The sequence below is a fragment of the Numenius arquata genome, chromosome 20 (assembly GCF_964106895.1).
Source record: "Numenius arquata chromosome 20, bNumArq3.hap1.1, whole genome shotgun sequence".
NCBI lineage: Eukaryota > Metazoa > Chordata > Aves > Charadriiformes > Scolopacidae > Numenius > Numenius arquata.
In genome coordinates, this window is record NC_133595.1 from 3,490,345 (window position 1) to 3,511,869 (window position 21,525).

The 21,525-nt window shown below is 45.4% G+C and overlaps 1 protein-coding gene across 1 annotated transcript; it reads right to left on the reverse strand.

Annotated features, from left to right (window-relative positions):
- Positions 1–102: 102 nt before the first annotated feature.
- On the reverse strand, positions 103–18,584 carry PLOD1 (procollagen-lysine,2-oxoglutarate 5-dioxygenase 1). The gene is made up of 19 exons (XM_074161554.1): positions 18,374–18,584; positions 13,777–13,868; positions 13,138–13,274; positions 11,738–11,901; positions 11,124–11,236; positions 9,350–9,413; positions 8,144–8,241; positions 7,706–7,807; positions 7,464–7,595; positions 7,063–7,184; positions 6,261–6,365; positions 5,688–5,813; positions 4,728–4,869; positions 4,078–4,191; positions 3,743–3,808; positions 3,283–3,387; positions 2,739–2,885; positions 2,310–2,435; positions 103–2,038 (listed from the first exon to the last, which is right to left on the reverse strand). The coding sequence occupies exons 1-19, from the start codon at positions 18,453–18,455 to the stop codon at positions 1,883–1,885; spliced, it is 2,193 nt and encodes a 730-aa protein (XP_074017655.1). The 5' UTR covers positions 18,456–18,584; the 3' UTR covers positions 103–1,882.
- Between the last annotated feature and the right edge of the window lie 2,941 nt (positions 18,585–21,525).

The window sequence follows — 21,525 nt, forward strand, 5'->3', positions numbered from 1 at the left end:
CCCGGCGCGGGGCACCACGGGAGCGGTAGGCTGAGGGCTGAGGGAAGCGGCCCCGGCCCCGGCCCCCCCTCCACCGCCGGAATGAAAACCCACTGACGGCGTGACCGTGGGGTAAGGGTTTAATGTGAGTCTCCCGCGACAGACTCTTCATTAATTACAATCACCGCACTGGGCAGAGGAAAGACACAACAAAATAAGTGAAGAAAAAAAAAAAAACACCACAACCTGCTGAATAAATACATACGCCTTTTCTACATCTTCCCAACGTTTGGCCTATTGAGTCCCTTCATTTGGTAACAGATAGTTCTGGGTTTCATCTAAAAACATTTATTATTGTTTTACTTTTCAAACTGATTGTCCCTGCCTGGGTTTTTCTCCCGTGGGCACGAGCGAGTGTGTAGCCTTGAAACAGACCTAAAAAGCACATGGAAAGCAGCAGAAAAAGGTCAACGTCACCATCCTCAGGTCCATTCAAATTCCATCAAGTTCCCTGCCAGAATTTATATGTCTAAAGCTACTCTCCCTGCATTAATGTGAGCCGTCCTGATGAAGGAGCTCTACACCTGACAATCAGACAGCACAAGCTGGAGACAGAGAACTAAGGAATATTTTCTTTCTAAGGACAATCATGATGTCAAACATGTCAAATATACTGGCTGCCCCAGAGCAGTGTGGTGTCTGAGGAGCAGAGCAGGTATCTCACAGGAACGGCTGAAAAGGTTTCTCCCCCTTCCCTCTCTAACCATGGGTCTAGTCTAGACAGATTTTTATACCTACCAGCCCACCACGATCTCTCAACGCTTTCCAACCACTCATTTCTATCACCCTCGACCCCACTGGAGAAGTGTCTGCAGTGGAGTGTTTTGGTTTGGAACCTCAAATCATAGAAACACTGAATAATGTTTTCCTCTAAGTACCAGAGAACAGCTCTCTGATGGCCCATTCAAGTTAGATGCAAAGAAAGTTATGAAAACAATCACAGAGAATTGGAATGAGGCCACCAAAGACCACTGGGGCCTCTGGGTTGTTACCCAGAGATTGATTAGAGCTTTTGACAATTTTAACATGGGATAGAACCGAGATGATTCAGCAGTGAAGCCCTCCTGACTGATCTAGTTGTTCTCAGCCTTTCCTTTCTTTGATTTTATCTACACATCCTGACATGGTCTGAATCTGTCTGGGTACACATGCTCCTTTCAGCTGCAGTAAGAGAAGACAGGGGGGCTATCTTGTATCTCTTCTGTCTAATCCCAGAGGTAATGTATAGTTAGTGGACCTTCCTTTAACTAACTGCAAGCACCTATATCGCCACTGCAATTTTGTGAACTTCCAAGGACTGCAAAGAGGTAAGGAATCAGATGATCTTCAGGCTCTTATTGCTGAGTTTCATCTGGTATGACATTTAACTGTTATGACTCCTGGAGCCAGCTCCCTGATTGGTTTACATTTGGAATAGTATCCAGGAATTATTGTCCAGTCCCATACATGCTGTGGATGAAAATGGGCTTCCAGCTACTTGGAGAGAGAGCTTGTGACTTGCCTCCAAAAAGCTGGATTTCCAGTCCAAGAAAACATTTTTGTAAAGCCAACCAATCAGTGATGGTTCAAGTAAATCGCATTTCCAAGAGACAGTGGATGAGGAGCAGAATCAAAAATGAAGGCACAAAATCTCCTTTCAAATCCTACAGCAATATTCCTAGATATTACCTGCAGTATGAGAGAAAGAGAGATCTTCCAGTAGTGGAGTCTTATAATACCGTTAAAAATCAGTATCCAAATAGCTTTGATCAATGCCTTAGCAACTCTCAGTAGCATTCCCTGTTTCCACTCAAAGTCAGCAGTGAGCAGGGCCAGGGAAAGGTCCTTCCTGTGAAGCATGGCTCTAGGGGTCAAGAAAGGACACTGCGATGTAACGGGTTCCTTTGGTGGTTGGAAGACCTTCATGATAGTGGGTCAGGCGTCCTGGGTGCATAAGGGTCCACCCTTTCCGTGGAGCTCGAATGGAGCAATTGTAGCGCAGGAACCGGCAGCCTCCTCCCTGACAGAAACAAACCAAGAGACAGATCAGCTTGGGAAAAGCACCTCAGCGAGAGGGTCTCCGCCTTCTCCCGGCAGCCCTTCGGAAAGTGTGAGAAGGTGCTTGGGGAATCTACTGTGTACTGGTGCATTCAAAAATCTTCTACCCTGACCCAGTCATTAATTGCAATCCTCAGTGTGAAGAAGCCAGATGTGGGTAAGGAAAGGGTTTTCAGCCGACTGGACTGCTCAAGAGGCTGTACTGAACTCCTGACACACTGGCACACGCTTACCTCGTAGTCTATTCCAACTCGATTCAGAGCAATGTTAATGGTAAAGGTGGAAGCATCATGATGGGGCATTAAAGAGGGCTGCTCGTCAGGCTTGTAGCGAACTACAAAGGCTAGTTCAAACTGAGTCTGCAGGAGACAAGAACAAAGTGCACATCTGTTACAGGGCTATAGTAGACCATGGCTACTGAGCTGCTGTAATATTTGAATTGCATCCCACCACTAAGAGAGAAAGGCAAAATAAGGCAGGAGAACGTCACTGGGAAATTGCGTATTTCTGGATGTATATACCTGTCATACTCCAGGGTCAGTTCCTCCATACTGGGAAATAGTACACATATTGCTAGAGGATTCTAGCAGGTTTTTTTCACACAGTTGCAACTAGAGGAGGTGCTGAGTTGACCACAAGTTTTGATGCTAAGGGATACATACCTTGGTATAGTATCCTGGGTACAGCTTCTCTGTGATGGGTGCAATATAGTCCAGAAGGAACTTGTACCATTCTCTTTCAAAGCCAATTTGGTTCATGTGTATGTCAATAGTTGGGACATTCTCGTATCCTCCTTGTATTCTGCTGTCCTGAAATAGAATCACGAAAATACCCATGAGGATGAGAACCTTGGACTTCGGGAATGAAAAGTACTTGTTTCTGGCAACTACAAATAAATATGACATTTATTTATCAGAATTTCCAGGATGGAAAACTCATTTAAAACAATAATTAAACTCTACAGTAAACAATATCACCATCCGAAGGGCTGAGAACTGTAGCTCCAGAGAACACTAAAGAGGACTCAGAAAAATTAGTTCACATTTAAGAGCAACGGAAAAATCAGAGTTAATCAGGAACAATAATTAGAGTATTGCCTCCAGTTTCCTGCTTTAACTGTGCCTTCCTCCAGGAGGCACTGCTGCCATCAAATACGGATGGACAATGGTGTGACCCAGAAATCAAAAAGCTCCTGCTTTTTCTTACCGTGTTGTCACCTGTGGACCACTGGCCATAATGTTCCATTTCTTCCACCAGCTCATCACAGGCAGTGTCAGTGAATATGGGGAACCAGTAAACATCTGGGCAGGGCTGCAGAAAGTAAACAGGTGAGAATAGCAGAAACAAGGGCAGGTGCCTGAGGCAAAAGGAACAAGACTAAACTGACTGTAGACTGAGTCAGTTTAAGTGGAAAATAACTAAAATATTTAGGATAGAAATTTGTCTTCTGATTTATGTGGCCCACTTCCGCTTAAGAGAGCTGGAGATGTACTTCCAAAAGAATGATTTGGCTCTAGAAGTACTTTCAAGGTCATGTCTCCTCTGGATTTGAAAGACTATGAGGTCATGATGAACTGCTTATTCCCGAGAATAACGATAGTGATGATACAAGCATTGTCCTGATGCTCATCCCCCGTTCTGATGGATAATAGCAATGTTTTCTTACCATTTCTACCAACTTCCCTTTTAGAGCTGCTGTGTAGTTTTCATGGATGTACTTTTCTCTCCAGTCCTGCAGTTAAAAGATAAGCAAACCAGTCATTTCTGTGGAATCTGGCTAAGGAGGCAGCAGGCACTCACGCAGCAGTACTTCACAGGCTGTGAAGATCCAGATGTTATGAATCACAAAAACACCTTCTCTTTAAAATCTGTGACTACGCTTCTCATCCCACCCGAGAGACATCGTTATTACAAAGCCTGGACCTTCATTATTGGTGAAGCAAGTCATCAAATCTTCACATACCGCATTGCTAAGCCTGCTGAGCACGCAGGTTAACTCACCTCAGGATTGCTGAATATTTGCCAGAGGTCATTGTGGAGGTGAGTTGTCTGGTAATTCTCCAGGGACAGTATGTGTCCAAACTGATGCCGATTTGTCAGGTACATAAAGACTCCCTGCAGGACAGAAGGGAAACAATCAAGCCTTGTTGCCAGGCCTCGTATTTCTGTGAGATACTATGAAATATAAGCACTGGACTGTTCCCCAGAGATAATGGCTCTGCCCAAGCTGTTCATTTACTCATTCTTTCTCCTGTGGGCCTTCAGTTTAATTTCCACCCTAGATACGAGGAACTTTGAAAGGTTATAGCCAGAGCCAGTAATTCTGTGCCTCTTGTCAGCCAGGGTTGGAAGCAGAACACAGTAGCTGCTGTGAGATTAGATTCTTCCCTCTTACCCCATCAATCCCATTTAGAACAGCCCTGAATAGGCCCAAAACCAGAAATGTTATCCACATTTAGTGGTTGTTGGCTCCGTGTGGTCTCACAGCAAGATAGAAATCTCACACTGTTCCAAGCCTGCAGAGTATTGAATAGTGCCAGTTCATCCTGTCCCATGCCCTGGCAGAGCTGAATGCCTTGAAACTACTTAATCCTGTCCCCTCCACCCTGGCAGGCAGTTCTCCCCCGCCAGCCTCCCTCTCCTCCACTGACCTGATTCCGAACGTTGTGGCAGAAAGCCATGTCAGCATCCAGCTTGCCACTGTGGAAGAGATCTCCCTGGTCAAGCTCCGATCGCAGCACCTTGGCTTTAACCATGTAAACGCTGCTGATGTAGGGCACATTCCAAAGCCCACTGAAACACAGGGGTAGGGGAATAAGACTTGAAATAACCACCAAGACAGAAACTGCTGGACTTGATGGGATGGCAGGCAGCACCGCAGTATCAGCCAGGCTTGCCTAAATGAGCCAACTCAGAACAGTGGGGAGAACTCATACCAATAGGAATTGTCATGCCAGGAAAAATCACTTACAAGGCTCAGAGTTTTTAAGCTGCACAAATGCTAGTCCGCTGTGAAAGCAATTAATTGCTACTGTGTGTTTTTGCTAGAGACGTAATTAACGGCTTGAATCTCTTCCCAGAGAGATCAACATACTTTTTTTTCCAGTGATTTAAAAAAACTGAACCAGCCAAAAGTGCATAAGCTGATTTCCAGCATTTATAATGGCCCAAAAAAAAAGAGGGCCCCTCAAGAATATGAATAAACCAACAATTATATTTTGTGAATCTTCCATTCAAGGATTGCCTTGCTGTTTTATGGAGACTATCTGATAAAGATTAAACAGTACTTTACAGGATTTTAAGGATCACACTAACTACAATCCACGGGTGAGAAAACATGACACAAGTAAGACGAAGTGATTTCAGTAGAGTCAGGACTCTTAAACCCTTACTCTGATCATAAGAAAATCTGCCCAAAGAATACGCTCTCTGCTCAGGGGAGAACACAGAACAGCTTCCAAATGGGAGTACAGACGTCTTTTCCTCTTCTATACACAAAGACAGTTGTGCTCTCTGGTTCTTTGACGTTAGCTGGTTTGATGATAATGAGCCACAGCAAGCTTTATATTTGAGGGATTATTATCACTGAGAAACTCTCCTTGCATACTCACACCCTCCGCCTTTGAACAATATCCACATAATCTTCTGAGCGGGCGTAGTATCCATCGGGGCTCAGCGCTCCCCAGAAATTTGACCACAACTTCTCATGACGGCTTACCAGTGGGGCAATCACCAGCCTGCGAGCAAAAAGAAAAAGGAATTGCAGAACAGCATGTTACCACAGAAAAAAAAGGAAAAGATTTACAAACCACAGGATTGTAAGAGTCAGATTCTCCCTCACTTACAGAGTTGCTGCTTCTGTTAACCCTGTTGGAAGATAATTCCACATAAAAAAGGGCAAATAAGGTCACAATCTCCTACATAACTGCACCCTGCAGCAGGTCTCTTAGAATCCTATTTGTTCCAGCGACTATATAAAGACAAAACTAGGGATGATTTACATCCACTACCTAAAATCCAGGAATTAAATCTACATAAAAAAAGACCAAATAAGAGGTGTTTGTCTAATGTTGCATCTCTGACGCAGTTCTCCTAGTGCCTTACACATCTCAGTGATAAAAGAGTTCACTGCATTTCTTGTGTGAAAGATGACCAGTAAGGATTGCTCAGACCAAAGAACTCACTTGTTCTGTTCGATCAGGATCCTGAGAGTCTCTGTATTCTTCAGAACTATCTCAGCATCCAGGCTAAAGTAATAGTCACAGTCAGGATCCTTTCTGCACAAATCCCTATAGACACAGAACAAGAAAACTCAACATCAAAATCCTCCTGCAACAGACCAAGCCAAGGGACAGAACACCAGGAATTCCTTCACCTTATAGACTAAAGGTCTTCTTCTGGGTGCTCAGAAAAGTTCAGTTTAATGTAACGACCCAGAGAGCTAGCATAGTACATGCACATCAGGTTCAGTATCCAACAGCACACAGTGAGACACAGCCAAAATCAACATTTAGCAAACTGTTTCCCCAGCACAAATGGAACAAGTTCCCATTTACGACTGGCCCAAATCCAGACCTGAGCTCAAACTCACACCTCCTGATCACAGACAGGAAGATATTCTGCCACTAGCTCTCAGTTTTACTACTACAATCCTCTTCAGAGATACAGCTGCATATTCTTTGTGATCTGTGACTGGACATACAGACTGGATGATGAAGATGGGAGGTACAGGGCTATCCTTCTAACAGGGCAAAATACCAGTAAAAACCTGGTTTTGAAATTGAAGAAAGGGAGGTGGTATCAGGGCTGATACTTTTTCTGATATATAATGGGCAGGGGCAGTTAATGCTAGGAAAACTGAAAGAAGAGAGTGACTGAAAGACGAGAAGCATCCACTTGATAGTGACGATACTCAGAAAAACTGGACTGCCTTAGTTTGGACAGAGGCTGACCCCACTAGCTGTAATGTACAGCCTCTTCACTTACATGCCCAAGTTACGTGCCTCAGCATTCTCCACCTCATCATCTGGTCCAATCACTTTGATGGCGAGATATTCTTTGCCATGCTCTTTAACAAAAGACTCCACCTGCATCAAGTGATGTTGCTCCTATGCCAAAGGAAAAATAAGGAAAAACAGATGAAGTGGGCTCATCCCAGGCTGCTCAGCCTCCTGTTCTTAAAAATGCCAAACCAGATGAGGAACAGTTCTTCCCACTTCCACATCTTTACAGCTGGATGGAGCTATCTTACAGGTGCCATTGCAGATAAGTACTGGGATTACAGAGCCTGGAAGTCTAGTCAAAGGTTGCAAAGGTGCCCACAGTGCAGGAGGAGGTATACATTTTCCCCACATTTGCTAAGACCATCACAGGCCAACTTTACTTACATGGTTGTGAATGAAGAGCTGGATTCGATGCTTTGGGTAATGAAGGTTACGAAGCCGCAAGAAAAACTGGGAGAGGAATGGGGTGGGCTGCTCGATGAAAATGCCAATCAGAATCATTGGCAATGCCTCATCCTACATTCAGAGAGGAGAGAAGTGGTGGCTCATGTACCACATCAGACACGTAACATCCTATTGTAATTGTAAGACTTGTCTTGTGAGCTTTGAATAGACATCAGCCTTACCTTAAACCCTGTGAGGCTTCGCAGACCTTCATCACTCACAGTGCAGCCAGTCTCAAATGTCCATATTTGAGGAATGTAGTTTCCCAGGTAGTTCAGCTGCAGCTGCAAAAGGCAATTTGCCCATTACGCATTACAGGGCAGGAGAGTTTCTTTGCACCCACCCCTAGTGTAAGACCACATTGCATCAGAACTTCATTTATCTTCTTTTGGGACTCAAGAATCTGCAAAGCATGACAGCTGAGGGTCTAATTACATGCTGATCTTTGAATCAGCCCCATCTTGCTGCTACGGACCCAGACCACTTATTGTTTCTCAAATATAAATGTACACAGGGAAAGTCATCATATGGGAAGACAGCCCCAGAGAGACAGACTCAAGCCTAAAGGGTCACTTTGCAATAAATACACATCAAATCTTTCCTTCCGGACGCCCACTTACCTTGGTGGGTCCATTTCCATGAATCACCACAGGCAGAGTGTCATATAACAAGTTTCTTGCTCTCACTCGTGCATTTTCAAACTTCAGAACTACCTCATCTGGAAATGACATTGCCATCGTGTTATCAGAGGAAGGCTTTTCTTAATAATTAGCAGCACAATGCCTCATTTCTACAGAACTACTGCTGAAAGATGAAAGCGTGGGCATGGATAACCACTCACAAGTAGTTTTAAGGGCTACAGGCCATATCCAGAAAGGAGAAAAAACATTCAGAATGATCCATGAGATACCAGGAGGTGGCTGGGAAGTTGGGCAGAGTGCAGCTTGCTGAGCTGACAAATACACCTTCTGCTGGAAATTGGCAGAAGCCACATTGACAGTCTTTCAAAACTGTCATTGACAAACGATGCTGTGAGGAACAGCTGTTGATGGCCAGGGAGGACGCAGACCCTTCTCACCTAAGCATTCCATGCACCCGCTGTCTCTCTTTTTCACCCCTGACAAAAGCCCGCCCTCCCGGCACAGATCATCCAAGACGTCTCCTCGACACAACCACAGAAAAACCTTTGGAAAACAGACTAGTACAGATCCAGGCTCCAGTCTGTCATTGTTATAATGAGCAGAGGAGCCAAAAACCACACTGCCGGTATCATAAAGATGGAGCAGTGCAAGCCTGTAAACTGAAAACATAGGCAGTAGTGTCAGGAGAGTAAGTGAATCACTTTTGCCAGGCCTAGCAAAATCAATCAATCAATCAATCAGGCTGGGTCAGAAGCCTGGTATGGTCAGCGAGCGCTCACAGGCAGCATCTGACTGCATCTCACCTTCTATGGCATTCCAGACACAGTTCTGAAGCGGAAAGATAGGCAAGCCCTAGGCAGGGTTGTGTGTTATTACTTGCACTGAAGTCCCTCCCAGTTTCAATCCCCAAGGCTAATTCAATCCGACATGCTTGGAGATCAAAGCAGAATGGAGGTGTAAGATGGAAAACCCGACCTGCATTCCCCCAAGTGAGGAGGGAATTGCAATGAGAACCTAGTTGCTTGCAGTGGAACTGCAAATAAATCCCAGAACTCTGGCAGAGGCTTATTCTGCAGGGACAGGAATCTTTGAAATTTAATCCCTTCAGCCACAACACAACTTTATTTCTGGTGTCAGCATGCAGTTGCATTCCAAGGAGAAATGAGCTTCCTTCTTCCATCTCACCTAATGCCCCATTTAGGTTTTGGAAGATCCGGCTTCTTTGGTCTAGACTGATGTTGATACTTTCCTTTAAAAGAACGAGATAACCTTAATTAGAACACAAGTGGACATCCATTCTTTACATCTGAGAGACCCTATGCTGAACTATATATATGCAATATATCATATTCTTTTAATCATTTCCATATTCTCCAAGCTCTGAAGCCTAAAACACTCTCAGCTAATCCTCATTTTCACTTGAATCTGGGACAATTTGCCATTTTCTAAAACAATTTAAACATACTATAGTAGGCAAAACCATACAAATGAACATTTTAAAACTGCTGCGGGTATGCCAATAATAATATGCAGCATATTAATGAAGTACACTCACAGCATGGTCATATAAAACCCACGCATAATATGCAGGAATGCCAAGATAGCAAAAATGTCTGCTGTGAAGACAGTTTCTTGCCATCTATGCACAGGGTGAGTGTTAGCCCAAGTGTTGCCCCAGGTACCGGTGTCAAACCAGAACATAGCGAGGGTGCAAGGCCAGCTCACGTGATCTTTGTTTTTATCCCCTGCTGCAAGTCACACTCGGACTAGATTGTTGTCAGACTAAAATCCAGCTCTGACTTAACAGAGTTCAGTGTCCCTCCAGGCATCTATTAAGATCGATTACTGGAAAGGACAGCAGGGTGCTAACATCCGCTGTCTGAATGCCAAGTCAGTGGAATTACTCAGCCTTTGTGTGGCACCGGGCCAGAACTGCAGATGAGAGCATAAAAGGAACTATTCTCATTAATATATCATAGGCCATATTCAGATTTGGGGAAGAAAAAAAATTGCAGCTGTTAAGAATTTTTTACCAGCCCTGCTGGTAAAAAAGTGCAACTCCTTCTCTAATCAGTGTGAAAGCAGCTTCCTATTTCTAATGCTTCCTCTTGACTCTAATGTTACAGTTTGACTTCTTAGTTCCCATGCGTTTGTGGTGTCCCTCAGGGACAGAGTGCATTGCCTAATGGGCAGGAACAACAGAAGCAGAATCACCCTGTGGGGCTGGAGGATTCGGCCAGCGCACCACACGGTGCTGGAATGGCGACGATGAATCCAGGGTCCATTCCAGGCTTCTGCATGACGTTACGTGGCACGCTGCATCGGCTGATGCAGATTTTGTCAGCCAGAATCTGGGGGTGTTTGCTGAAGGCAGTGGCAGCCTCTTTGTTCCAGCAGAGCTACCCACTGTGATGTCTACAGTTGCTGTCCTGTGGGTACCAGGCTGTCAACCTTTGTCCCTTTCATCATCTCAAATCTGCTCGGGCCTCATCTGCCCCTTTACCACATAGTTTAGTGCCAGGTTGGGTATCTCTAAGCTGGCACTGCACTCTGCAGGGAGGATACATGCCTGGAGTCTGGGTGTCACATCCCCTGGGAGGAGGCTGGTTAGTTCTGCCACACTCAATAGCTTTAAATATCAGCACATACAGATACCAGCATGAGTTTCTAGTGAGACTTGTTTTGAGATGCATCTTTGGATTTCCATTCACATTTTGAGCTTAAAGATAGAAATTGCTAATAAGAGAACAAGGGGGTAGTGGCTAGAATGCAAATTTTCAGAAGGAAAATGGGTAACTAGATATACTGGCCTTTTTCATGTGAGGATGCCAGAGCAGTAATTAAGGTTCAATATGTAAGCGATTAACTTCTTTTACTGTTAACAGCGATACTGCACAGAAGATTAACTGCAATGCTTCTCAGGCATCCCCTCCTAATCCCAAAATCCAGCTACACCTACCCTTTTTTCTGGGTCCAAGAAGATATTCGTATAGAAGAGCTGGTCACTGTCATCATCCTGCCCCTTCCACTCCTCCACAAGCTTCTTCAGGTTTGGAGCGTAACCTATGAAGCCTGTGGGAATAAGCATGAAGAGGTGTTGCAACCCAGACAACCAGAAAAGGAATGTTCTCCTGTATACACACACTCTCACTTCTTTCACACAAAGTCTCACTCCCCTCTGCGGTGCCACAGAGATACACAAGCTTTCAGCAAAAGCATGTATAGACCACACTTCCCAACATGGAACAACACCAGGATCGAACCTGTGATCTTCAGCATCGGAAAAGTTCAGATACCCACACCCTGAATGACAAGTCTCACTGCAAAGGGAAAAGGGAGAGGGGGCAGGTTCCTATCCTCTACATGCAATCCGTAGCTATGTCCCCTCCTGCCGGTCAAGACAGGAGCATTGTTAGTCTTTCCGTTACGGCCAGTTGTGCACAGGGCTTCAGTTTGCACAATATTCTATAAAGACGCTTTCCACACCTGGTCCCTTGCTACTTCTCCCAAAGGCCTTCTAATAGGAGGAAAAAGCTGAGAGAGGTTCTCAGCTGAAAGAAGGTTGTGTCTTACCTCCAGAACCCAGGAAGCGCTTTCCATCTCGCACCTGAGGGTACTTGGCTTCCAACTTCCTGTCAGGATAGATGTAGTTCTCTGCTGAGAAGACCACCTTGCTCTTGGCTTGTTTGAACTTCTTCAGCAGCTCTGTGGGGCCCGAAGCAAAGAGTACATCATAGCTAGAGTAAAAGACAAATAAGAAAGGGACAAAAGTGTATGGAGTCACAAAAACATGTCAGCACAAAAAGTTTCTAGAATCAGCTAATTCTGGACCCCTTTCTCCTGTTCTGCTTCACACTATTACCTTTTTTTTTTTCATAATTATAGCGAATTAAAGTGCAATCTTATTCATAGAGTGGAACATGTTACTTTCCACTGCAGAACATTCCACACTGTCTTCGGGCAACTTCTGCCCATTCTTATTTTTACAAAATGTTCACTGATGATAAAAACAAATCTTCCAAGCTGCAAAACACGCTGATCTCTTCTTGCTTTTCCCCCATTTGGAACTGCGAAGCCCTGGTGCCCTCACTGGTCATAACAATGTTTTACTTATAGGAGGAAGAATTACTCTGCCATTCCTTTCTAAATTAAGCAAACCCCTAGGTTATGCTTTTTACAACTTTTGGCATCCTGCCACTCTCCATGAGCTCCCTGCAAATCTCCAGGAGGAACCTACACTGGACACTCATCACCGGATGCCACAGTCCAGCTGCCACCTCCTCAGTACTGGGTAGAACAGACTAATCGCCAGGTGACACTCTCAGAGTGAGACTCGCACTTTCTGCAAGAGGATTTGCATACTTCAAACTCATTTTGGTGAGTGCAAAAGTTGCTCATACCAGAGATTAACCATTCCCAACTTCTCTAAACACACGTAGACACTCAGAGCTGCAAAAGATGATCTGCCTCCCATGGGAGCTAGAAACAGATACAGACACCCTGGCCCTGACTTTTGTTGGACACATGAAAAGACACTGAGACTCCAAACCCTCCTTTTCCCTCTCCACATTTCTCTGGCAGATTATTCTTGGCTGTTGGGATTGTGTTGCAGCCTGCCTCACCTTATAAAACAAATAATTCTGGTAAGAAAGGCCTGCCTAGTTCCACAGAAATTGTCTGCTCATTCTCTGCAGACAGAGGCAGCCAAATTCCACCCTGGCAGAAGCAGGTATAACGCTATCAACTTTATACAAGAGTTGGAATCAGCCTGCTCTGGTCAGACCTTCCCAGCTGCCACGGATGCAGCTCTGAGCAACTCTCAGGCAACTGCAGAGAATTAAGGGGGAAAAGGCGGAGGAGGCCTGGACACACCTTCCTAAAGCAATCTATTTCACAGTTAACTTCTTCTCAGTAAGAACCTGTACCAGCAGCCTTACGATTCAGCTCGTGGCAAATACTTTCCAACCCATTACCTTTCTACGAAAAGGATGATTAAGTCTTCCTTATCCGCATACTGCTCCAAAGCTGATTTCAAGAGACGGACCTTCTGCCCACCTCCTGCTGGCTTCTTGTCATCTCCACCCTGCCATTCCTCATCCAGCCCCAGCACCTAAAGAACGACAGGCACAGGGTCCATTGAACGGGTCACTTGCCCAGCAGGACTCACAGGAAAGGACCAGAACCCACAACCTTACTAGTCCTGATACCTCCCAGTGCAAATCACAACAGAAAACCATCATCGGGGCAGACGGCCTAGGTATGTACACCGGCCTTGGAACCATTCTCTGGGACGGACAATGAGAGTAACAGCACAGTAACAAAGCACTCTCAGCAAGAGGGACAGGAGCACTCTCTGTACTGTGTGTTTTGGCATTGCAATGGAAAAGCGCCAGGAGGCTCCCCTGAGCAGGAGTTATGGATCTCATCCCAAGCCACACTCAGGATGGAATAAGAGACCACTGCAGAAATGCCTCAATCACATTATTTTTCAGCCAGTTGAGAAGGTGCATCCTTTCTCGAGCTTTTATTTAATCACTTTGTGGCCAACTCTTACCCACTCCACACTTCAAAAACCCCTTTGACCAACCACCACCGAGGCTGCTAGCCATCACCTGGACTTTGTAGTTGAAGAATTGGGCTGATCTTCTAAAGCGTTGGAATCCTTCAGTCTGCTTGGTGGCAACAGTAAGAACCAGCAGGTTTCCTGCGTACAGGAGAAAGCACAAGAGACACATTCAACTTGCATGGTTTTCACAACCAGCTGTTCCATACCTAACAAAGAGGCTTTGCTATCAGATATTGAGCCAAGGGAGGGATCAATAGTCTTAAAGGTACTCGACAGATTTAACAAAGGGAAGTCAAAGTCCAACCATTGAGAAGCAAAGTGACTTTCCTGGTACGTTCTTTAAGTTGATCACAAATCCAGCAATAGAATCCACAAGTCCCTACTATTGCACAGTCGTTGCTGTTCAAGGACACAGGTTACATCTGTTCCATATGACACTGACAGATGTCCAGGTTCATTTTAAACCAGGAAGGAGAGGTAGTCTAACTGTGGAGCTACCACAGCCTGCTCAGCAGAAAGCAGCCTGTTTACACCCTCACCCAATTATCTGTACAACGTTAAGTACTATAGGAGTTCTCACTGCCCACAGAGCTTCAACCTCAGGAAGAAAACCAGCTTCAACCTACTTATTTGCTACCTGCATTTTCGTGGCATCACCTCATCAAAGATTTGTAGAGGGAAAAAAAGAAAGCATGGATGTAGCCAATGCTTTACTGGAGAAACTATCACAGGGGACACAACATGGCTAAGGTGCCCTCAAATTTCAGTGTCTGATTGAAGAACCCAAAACTAATTGCAGCACAAGCAAGACTGTTCCTTTGCAGCGGAGATTAGAACTTGCTTCTGGGTATAAAATGAGAGAATACATAAAGAGACAACTTCATTGCCCAAGTTACGAGCTAGAAAAAGAAAATATAATGTATTAAGTGTTTTTCTGCCCTGCTATTGAAAGCTACAATTCTCTTCTCTCCCACACAGTATGAAGGATATTAAACTTGAAGATAAAAAAATAGAACTACTACAAAACGCCCATTTGGAAGTAATCCATTTAATGCAATTGGCTTCCTGTTCCCCACAGAGTTGCTTTTCTGTCACTCAGCATTGACTGAGTAAAGGGAACACCAAAATTCGGCTGAATGTTATTATTCCCTCTCCATGGCTGCTCCAATTTTCTACTGCATTCTTGAAAAAATCTTCCAGATTTTTTCATATGTACACAACGTGAATTTAATTCTACCATAATTTTCATTTACTTTTTCCTCCCAAACTTCTTTTCATTTCCAGTCCCTTAAAATTATGACAAAGCTAAATCCTGAAGTTCTCTTTCAGAAGTTTCTCTATAGTACCACTGGAATATGATTTTTATGTGGAAGCTCTGGTTTCTTCATTGTAACGATTAAATGCTATACTTCATCTTAACACTTTTGCTTAAGTAGGAATTTGTATAGGTTCTGGCAAAAGCGCTTAAATGCAAATCCTGGCCATCCGATTTTAACATCAGAAAATACCAGGAAAAACTGAAAGCACATTTTCTTGGCTTGAGCAGGCTTCTTCTGGAACAATGATTTTTTTTTCAATGGATGTACCAGATGCATCTTCTTAGCATACCCAAACTGATACTCTGTCTGATCTTAAGAGAGGAAAGATCTAGGAGCTGGAGTCCTAGATACGCCTGACAAAGGCAGCAAAAGTGAAAAATAAGTTTAAGACCAAGTTAAGAAGAAAGAGGATGTTCTCAAGGAAATTCCCAGAATCCTTTACCTGCATCAGAATAGAAAGAGATGAGATTATGAACATTAAATAGAAGATCAGCTGTAATTGTGTTTTGTTAAGACATTCACACAGGCAAAGGGAGTGACAGACAAAAGAATATGAATTTGTGCAGCTTTTAAAGGCAGATCTTCAAACATATGAAGCAGACTCCTAATCCAGCTCCTCCAGCACGCTCCAGTTCCGTGTGTCCTGCCCAGTCAGAGGATGCAAACAAATGAGTAAAATATGTATCTCCTCAGGGGACATGTTAAAGCCATTCAAGTTTCTAGCCATATGATGGCATGTAGAAAATCATGGCAGCTTTACTATACAGCCCTGAGCTCACGGTTTCTGAGAAGGTGAAGCTCATACTGCCAGTGAAGAGAGGGGCAAACGTGGGCTTGCCAGAGAGGAATGTAAAGACAAACATCAAATTCTAGCACCTGAAAGGAGAGGAGAAAGCATATAATAATGATAAAAGAAGGAAAGAAAGACAAGAGCCTGACTGCTTTGCAATTATTTCAGCCTGAATTCTCAGACATCTCACATTAAATAAGTCATTAACTCATTTTCATGCCACCACCCCAAGAAAGCAACAAACTGTTTATACGTCATTTGATAGGGGTGCCAGAAGTCTGCCGGACAAGATGCGAGAGATAAAGGGGATGAACAGGAAGTGGTTTCCCATTTCTAGGACAGAAAAGGTTTCACCACGCAGCCTGTGAACTCACTGGAACATGGCAAAGTCAGCACAGACAGAAGTATCCTCCCCAGCAGAATTCCAAGTTAGAGATTCCCTTCTCATTACTGGTCTGTGGGGGCAGGACTCGGAGAGACATTAAGCTCGGTTTCAGTTCTGAGAAATCTCTGCAGTAGCGAAAGCTTTCTGTCCCAAGAGACATTCCTTCAGTCCGGTACTAGAAGCTTGTGCTGAGCTACGCTGCCTCCACTCCTTCTCCTTTAACCCCTTTTTCTCTTTCTCAAAGATTTTGCTGAATACTGGTGCAGCTGATAGGTATTTCCAGAGACAGAGCAGTAAACCCTTTTAATTTCAGTACCACATGCAGGCATTTTAAAACCTCCAAAAGCAGATTTATGCTTCCCTATTTTCCATGTCGCAGTTACTTTTCATATCTAAAGTAGCCTATTCTGTGAAGCTGGGCCTCCTGGGCCCAGAGACTCCTTGGGCCATGCTAACAATTAGGAATTGTATAAAGACATTTAATAATGGTATGGCTGCAAAATATGAACACGGTGTGGTTAACGAAGCAAGCACTGGACTAGGAACCAGGGGAGCTGGACTGTACCGCTAGCCCTGCTATGCAACAAGGAGCCAATCGAGCCATCCCTCTGGTTTTCCATGTGTAGAATGATAATAGAGGACATTTACTACTTCTGTGAGTTTTTTGATGAAACGGGTTCTGTAACATCACAGTAAAATGACTGGGTAGATTTCTGAGTTTTTACAAAGAGTAAAAGTCAGTGACATCTTAAGACGAGTTCAGTAACAAAAAACTTTGGAGCTATTTACTTCTGCCTTGACTCTACAGGGAAAACACAGCTGCATTTTAGGACAAGGAATGAATTTATCCCTAGGCTGTGCTTTGGGAAATCTTACTGTACCACATAGAGTTCAAGAAAATACCATTAACATAGAGATCAAATAGAAAAAAAAAAAATCAGTGCACCATTTAATAGTGGATAATATAATCTCTGTATTAAATTTACATTTATGAAAGTTTTTAAGATTCAATTATATATAAATAACTATGCTTAGAGCTTTTTCAGAGATTTAAAGGAATGTACAAGGGAGAAGACAGGTATCGTTATTCTCGTATTACTCTGAGGAAGCAGGGGCACTGAAAAGGTAAGGCATTTTTCCTTCGAGCCATGCCAGAAGTGACAGGTTCAGACAGCAGTTAATCCTTCTTCCTACCAACATACCTCATTCTCTTTTCCCAGCACCCAATTTTATACCTTTAGTGTGCTCTAAAACCTTACTAAAAACCTGGAAGATCAGGGGTGTGTAAGGAAGGCAGGATAGCACCGAGAGATTAATTTCTTACTTATATTTGTCTAACAGTTATCCTAAATGCTCAAATTATTTTGCTTTAGTTATACCACCATAGCTAAAGAACTTCCAACACTCCCACACATTAACTGTATTATTATGAAGTAATATATATAGTAAAGGTAATTATACCAGAATCACATACTGTGAAGGAAAATATTCCAGATAGCAAGATAAAATCTCCTCTTAATTGCCACTTCTCTAATGAAGACAGAGATAATTATCCAAACTTCTTGGCAGAGTGACAGCGTGTGAACCTCTTTTGTCAGCCTGGCTGACATTCTGTAGCTGCCCTAATCCTCTACTGTTCTACCAATTACTCTTCAGAGCATTTACCAACTGCTTATGTGGGGACAGACTGATGTTATTTTAGGAGCATCCTGGGTCTCAGGCCACAGTGTGGCCAGTCTGGCATCAAATGCTCTCTGGTACCTAATTCTTGAACTGTGTAAGTTCAAAGGCAGGAAGGGCTGACCCAGGTGGGATGAAACTCAAGGGTCTGTGAGTACTTTACTGGGATGAAATGGTGTCCAAGGCTCATCTCGTACAACTCAGAGATGTGAGTGCCCATCTGGTAACTGAGGCGCTGAAGAAGCATGAATGGAGGACACCCACGCCGGCCTCAGACCTCGGGAGCAGGCTCTGGGTGCCGCCCAGGGGCTCAGGCTCTGCAGCGGGCACCAGCCTCAGGTCGGGCAATGCCTTAGAGCTGGACCGGGGCGCTAGGGACAGTGGTGGCACCCACAGCGGATGCGCCTGGCCACCAGCTCCCCGAGCCGCCGGTCCCCACCCTCTGCCCCGGAGCAGACCCCCCCCTTACCTTCCTGCTCGGAGGCACGGCCGCCCTCCGCCCCGAACAGCGCCAGCGCCACCCAGGGCAGCAGCACCGCCGCAGGCACCATGGAGCCGGCTTCCCCTCCTGGATCCCGCTCCGGGAGCCGAGACCGACCGGGACCCAGCGGACGGCGGCTCTAGAAACCTCCGGAGCTGCCCGGAGCCTCTGCCACGCACCAGACCCGCCCGGCGGGGACGGCCGGAGGAAGCGGGGAGGCGGCGGCTCCTCCTCCCGGGCCGCCCCGGCCCCCGCAAGAGGCGGGGAGGCAGCTGGGGCCGATCTGGGAGAGGGAGCAGGAAGCCCTGGGGCCGAGGCTCGTGCCAAGCGGGGGAACATCTATCTGCCTTTTGCGGGGACGCGAGGGTGGCGGGGTTGGGTCCCGGAGCTGCAGCAGCGTTACCTGGGGTGCGGGGTCCAGCAAGTCCCGCCGCCGGGGTCACAGCCACAGCCGTGGGACACGGGAACGGGGCTGCAGGGGAAGAAACAGGGATTAAACAAACGTGGAGGAGGGGGCTTGCTTTCTGGCCAGCTTCAGTTAGTGCTGGGCTGCATCTGGCTGACACAGTCATTAAGTGTGAAAAAAGCAAAACAAATGGATTATGCACAGCTCTGGAAACTGGAAGCCCTTATTAAATACCTTCTTCCCACCTGTCACTTCGCCTCACACATTTCCTTGGCAAACACAAAATCTGCTGTGGTCTTGTTTCCTTTACTAACTGTAATGGATGAGAAGCACACACTTTACGTGAGGCCTTGAGCAACACCTTATTTCTACTACCTAGAAGTGAGAGTGCCATTTTCTCAGGCACTGTGTACAATTAAACCAAACTTTGCTTCCATTACTGAAAGCAACATTAAGAGATTACTTATTTTCTCTCTTGTAAGGTGTGAAAAATAATACTTACTTGTCTGCAAAGAACTCACAGGGTGACAGAGGCTGTGTAAATGTTACGTGCTGTTCTGTAAAAAGATGTGAAGTAGATGTGAAGCAGCATTGCAGTGGAGCATTGAAGCCATCACTGAAAGAGGGACTGAGTCCTCAGCCACACCTGGGCTTGGCCCACGGAGCACAGGAGGAAGGTAAGGTGTCAGGGAGAAAGGACCGGCACAGGGTAGTTTAGCGGAGGCATAAAAAGCGAAGGATGCGTGTGGAGCGATGGCGTGGCATGTGCAGTGAGATAAAACAGAAACACAACGCAATATGTATTGCTCAGCTCGACTGGGGCTATGAAACACACAGCTGGAAACAAACAGGCCACCATAAAAGCACTGGGATAATACAGCAGCCTCCCTCATCGCAGAGTTCAGTTTTAATAAAAAAATTGGCTGTGTGAAATTCTGAGGCCTGAGTCTGTTGGTTTCTGTCAGTAAGTCACCTCTTCAAATTAACAGAAATCACAGATATTACAGGATTCAGATTTTCAAAATAAAAAACAAGGTACAATCTTAGAGGAGAAAAAATTATGTTAGAAGGGCCACACTGTAGCTAAGAAATATTCTTCACGCTTCATAACAGCATCCTCCCAAAGAGGATCACAAATAACAAATTGTTATTTGTTTGTTCACTGAGGATATTCTTGGGTATGTTAAAAGCACTTTTGTTTCCATTCCCTCTCCCCAAAGCAGGAATTCCCTCATAATTACCAGGCAAACAGAATAGTCCTCATGCTCAAAGGATGTACTGCAGGCAACAATCCAAGGAAATACTAGTTCTCCCCTAAGATGGTCATTTCAGGAAACTTCCTTTTACAAAGCTGCCAGTTACACTAAATAGGAAAAAAAAAAAAAAAGAAGAAAAAAAAAATCAAACATACTTTCACTTTAGATGTCTTCATTATTTTGCAGGCCCAGACAAAGCCCCTGATAAATCTTCAGCATCCTCAACACTTTAAGCCAGGAGCCACAGCAGAGGTGTTCAGCCCCTCACCTTCAAACCTCGCACTGAGATCTGTGACTCAATCTAGACTTTTAAAAATTACAAGTTGCTCATTTTAATGAAGTTAAATCTCTCTATTCTAAAATGAAAGGGGGGAATTGCACACCAGAAATTATGAATGCATCATTGTTTCTACCCAGACTGTCCCTATTTGACAGCTCTGTTTGCATTCTGCAGCTATGCCAACCCAGCAAGCATATTTTTTTTTCCCCCTGTTTCTATGTTTGTACTGCTTTGTGCGCTCTGGCTGGAGTCGGCTGCCTGTCTTTTTAAACAGAGGCAGCTGCCAATGCAGATGTTCCAATGAGTACGTGCAACACGTGCTCCAAGCAAAGCAGCAACTTCCTAAAAGCTGAAAGGATCAGAACTCAGTTTTTAAAGCGGCCTCAAAGCACACCAGACCTTCCGAAAAAACACCAGCCCCACTGCAACGTGCAAGGGACAGCGTCTCACCCACCATTTTTAGATTCCAGTGCCCCCACCCCCACCCCACGCCCCCGTAATCAAACAGCTCTTTCGCAGAAGAATTTAAGAAAGTGCCTCGTCTGCTCCCCTTCACTGAGCTGGTTCACTGGCTCTATCTGGTCAGGAATTTCACACTTCATTTTAACTCCCAGCGTTTCCTGTATGGTTTGCTACTGTCTTTTGAGAGCAGCGCTGGAGTCCAAAGCTCTCTGTGGCTTGATGTGCACACCCAAGTCACATCATAAAGTTGCTTCCTCTATTTACTACACTGGGGAATAAAGTTTGATAGATTGGAACTCGCTTTCCCACATAAACTCTGCTGTGGTAACAGAGTAAACTGCCACTGGAATTACAGAAAACTCCAGGCCCGCTCCCGATCTTTGCCATTGGTGCAGTCACCCGGGTGGGAGAGACAAAACCTCAGCCGTGGGCTGGAATAAGGCTGCAGCTGCTGACTTACACCCGCGGCTACGGCGCCGGGGGCGTCCCGGCCCCCCTTCTGCGGGCAGCGGCGGGTCGAAACCGCGGGGAGGCCCGGAGCCGGGGCGGAGGGGAGCTCAGAGCCGGGGGGAGGCCTGGCTCCGCGGCGGCGGCGGGGCGGGCGATGGCTCCCCGCCAAGCGCCTCCTCAGAGGGCGGTGCGTCCGGGGCTGTCGCAAAGCGCCGCAAAGCGCGTCGGGGCTGCCGCACGGCGCGACGCTTCCGGGCGGCGGACGATGGCGGCGTGAGGGTCGCTG

What these genes read in the sequence shown, in the direction of transcription:
- PLOD1 (XM_074161554.1), bottom strand. Translation starts at nt 18,455, where the DNA reads ATGGTGCCTGCGGCGGTGCTGCTGCCCTGGGTGGCGCTGGCGCTGTTC. An exon ending in ATGGAAATGGACCCACCAAG is followed by an intron (nt 7,808 to 8,143) that starts GTAAGTGGGCGT and finishes TGCCTTTTGCAG; the next exon opens with CTGCAGCTGAACTACCTGGG. An exon ending in GCCACAACGTTCGGAATCAG is followed by an intron (nt 4,192 to 4,727) that starts GTCAGTGGAGGA and finishes TCTGTCCTGCAG; the next exon opens with GGAGTCTTTATGTACCTGAC.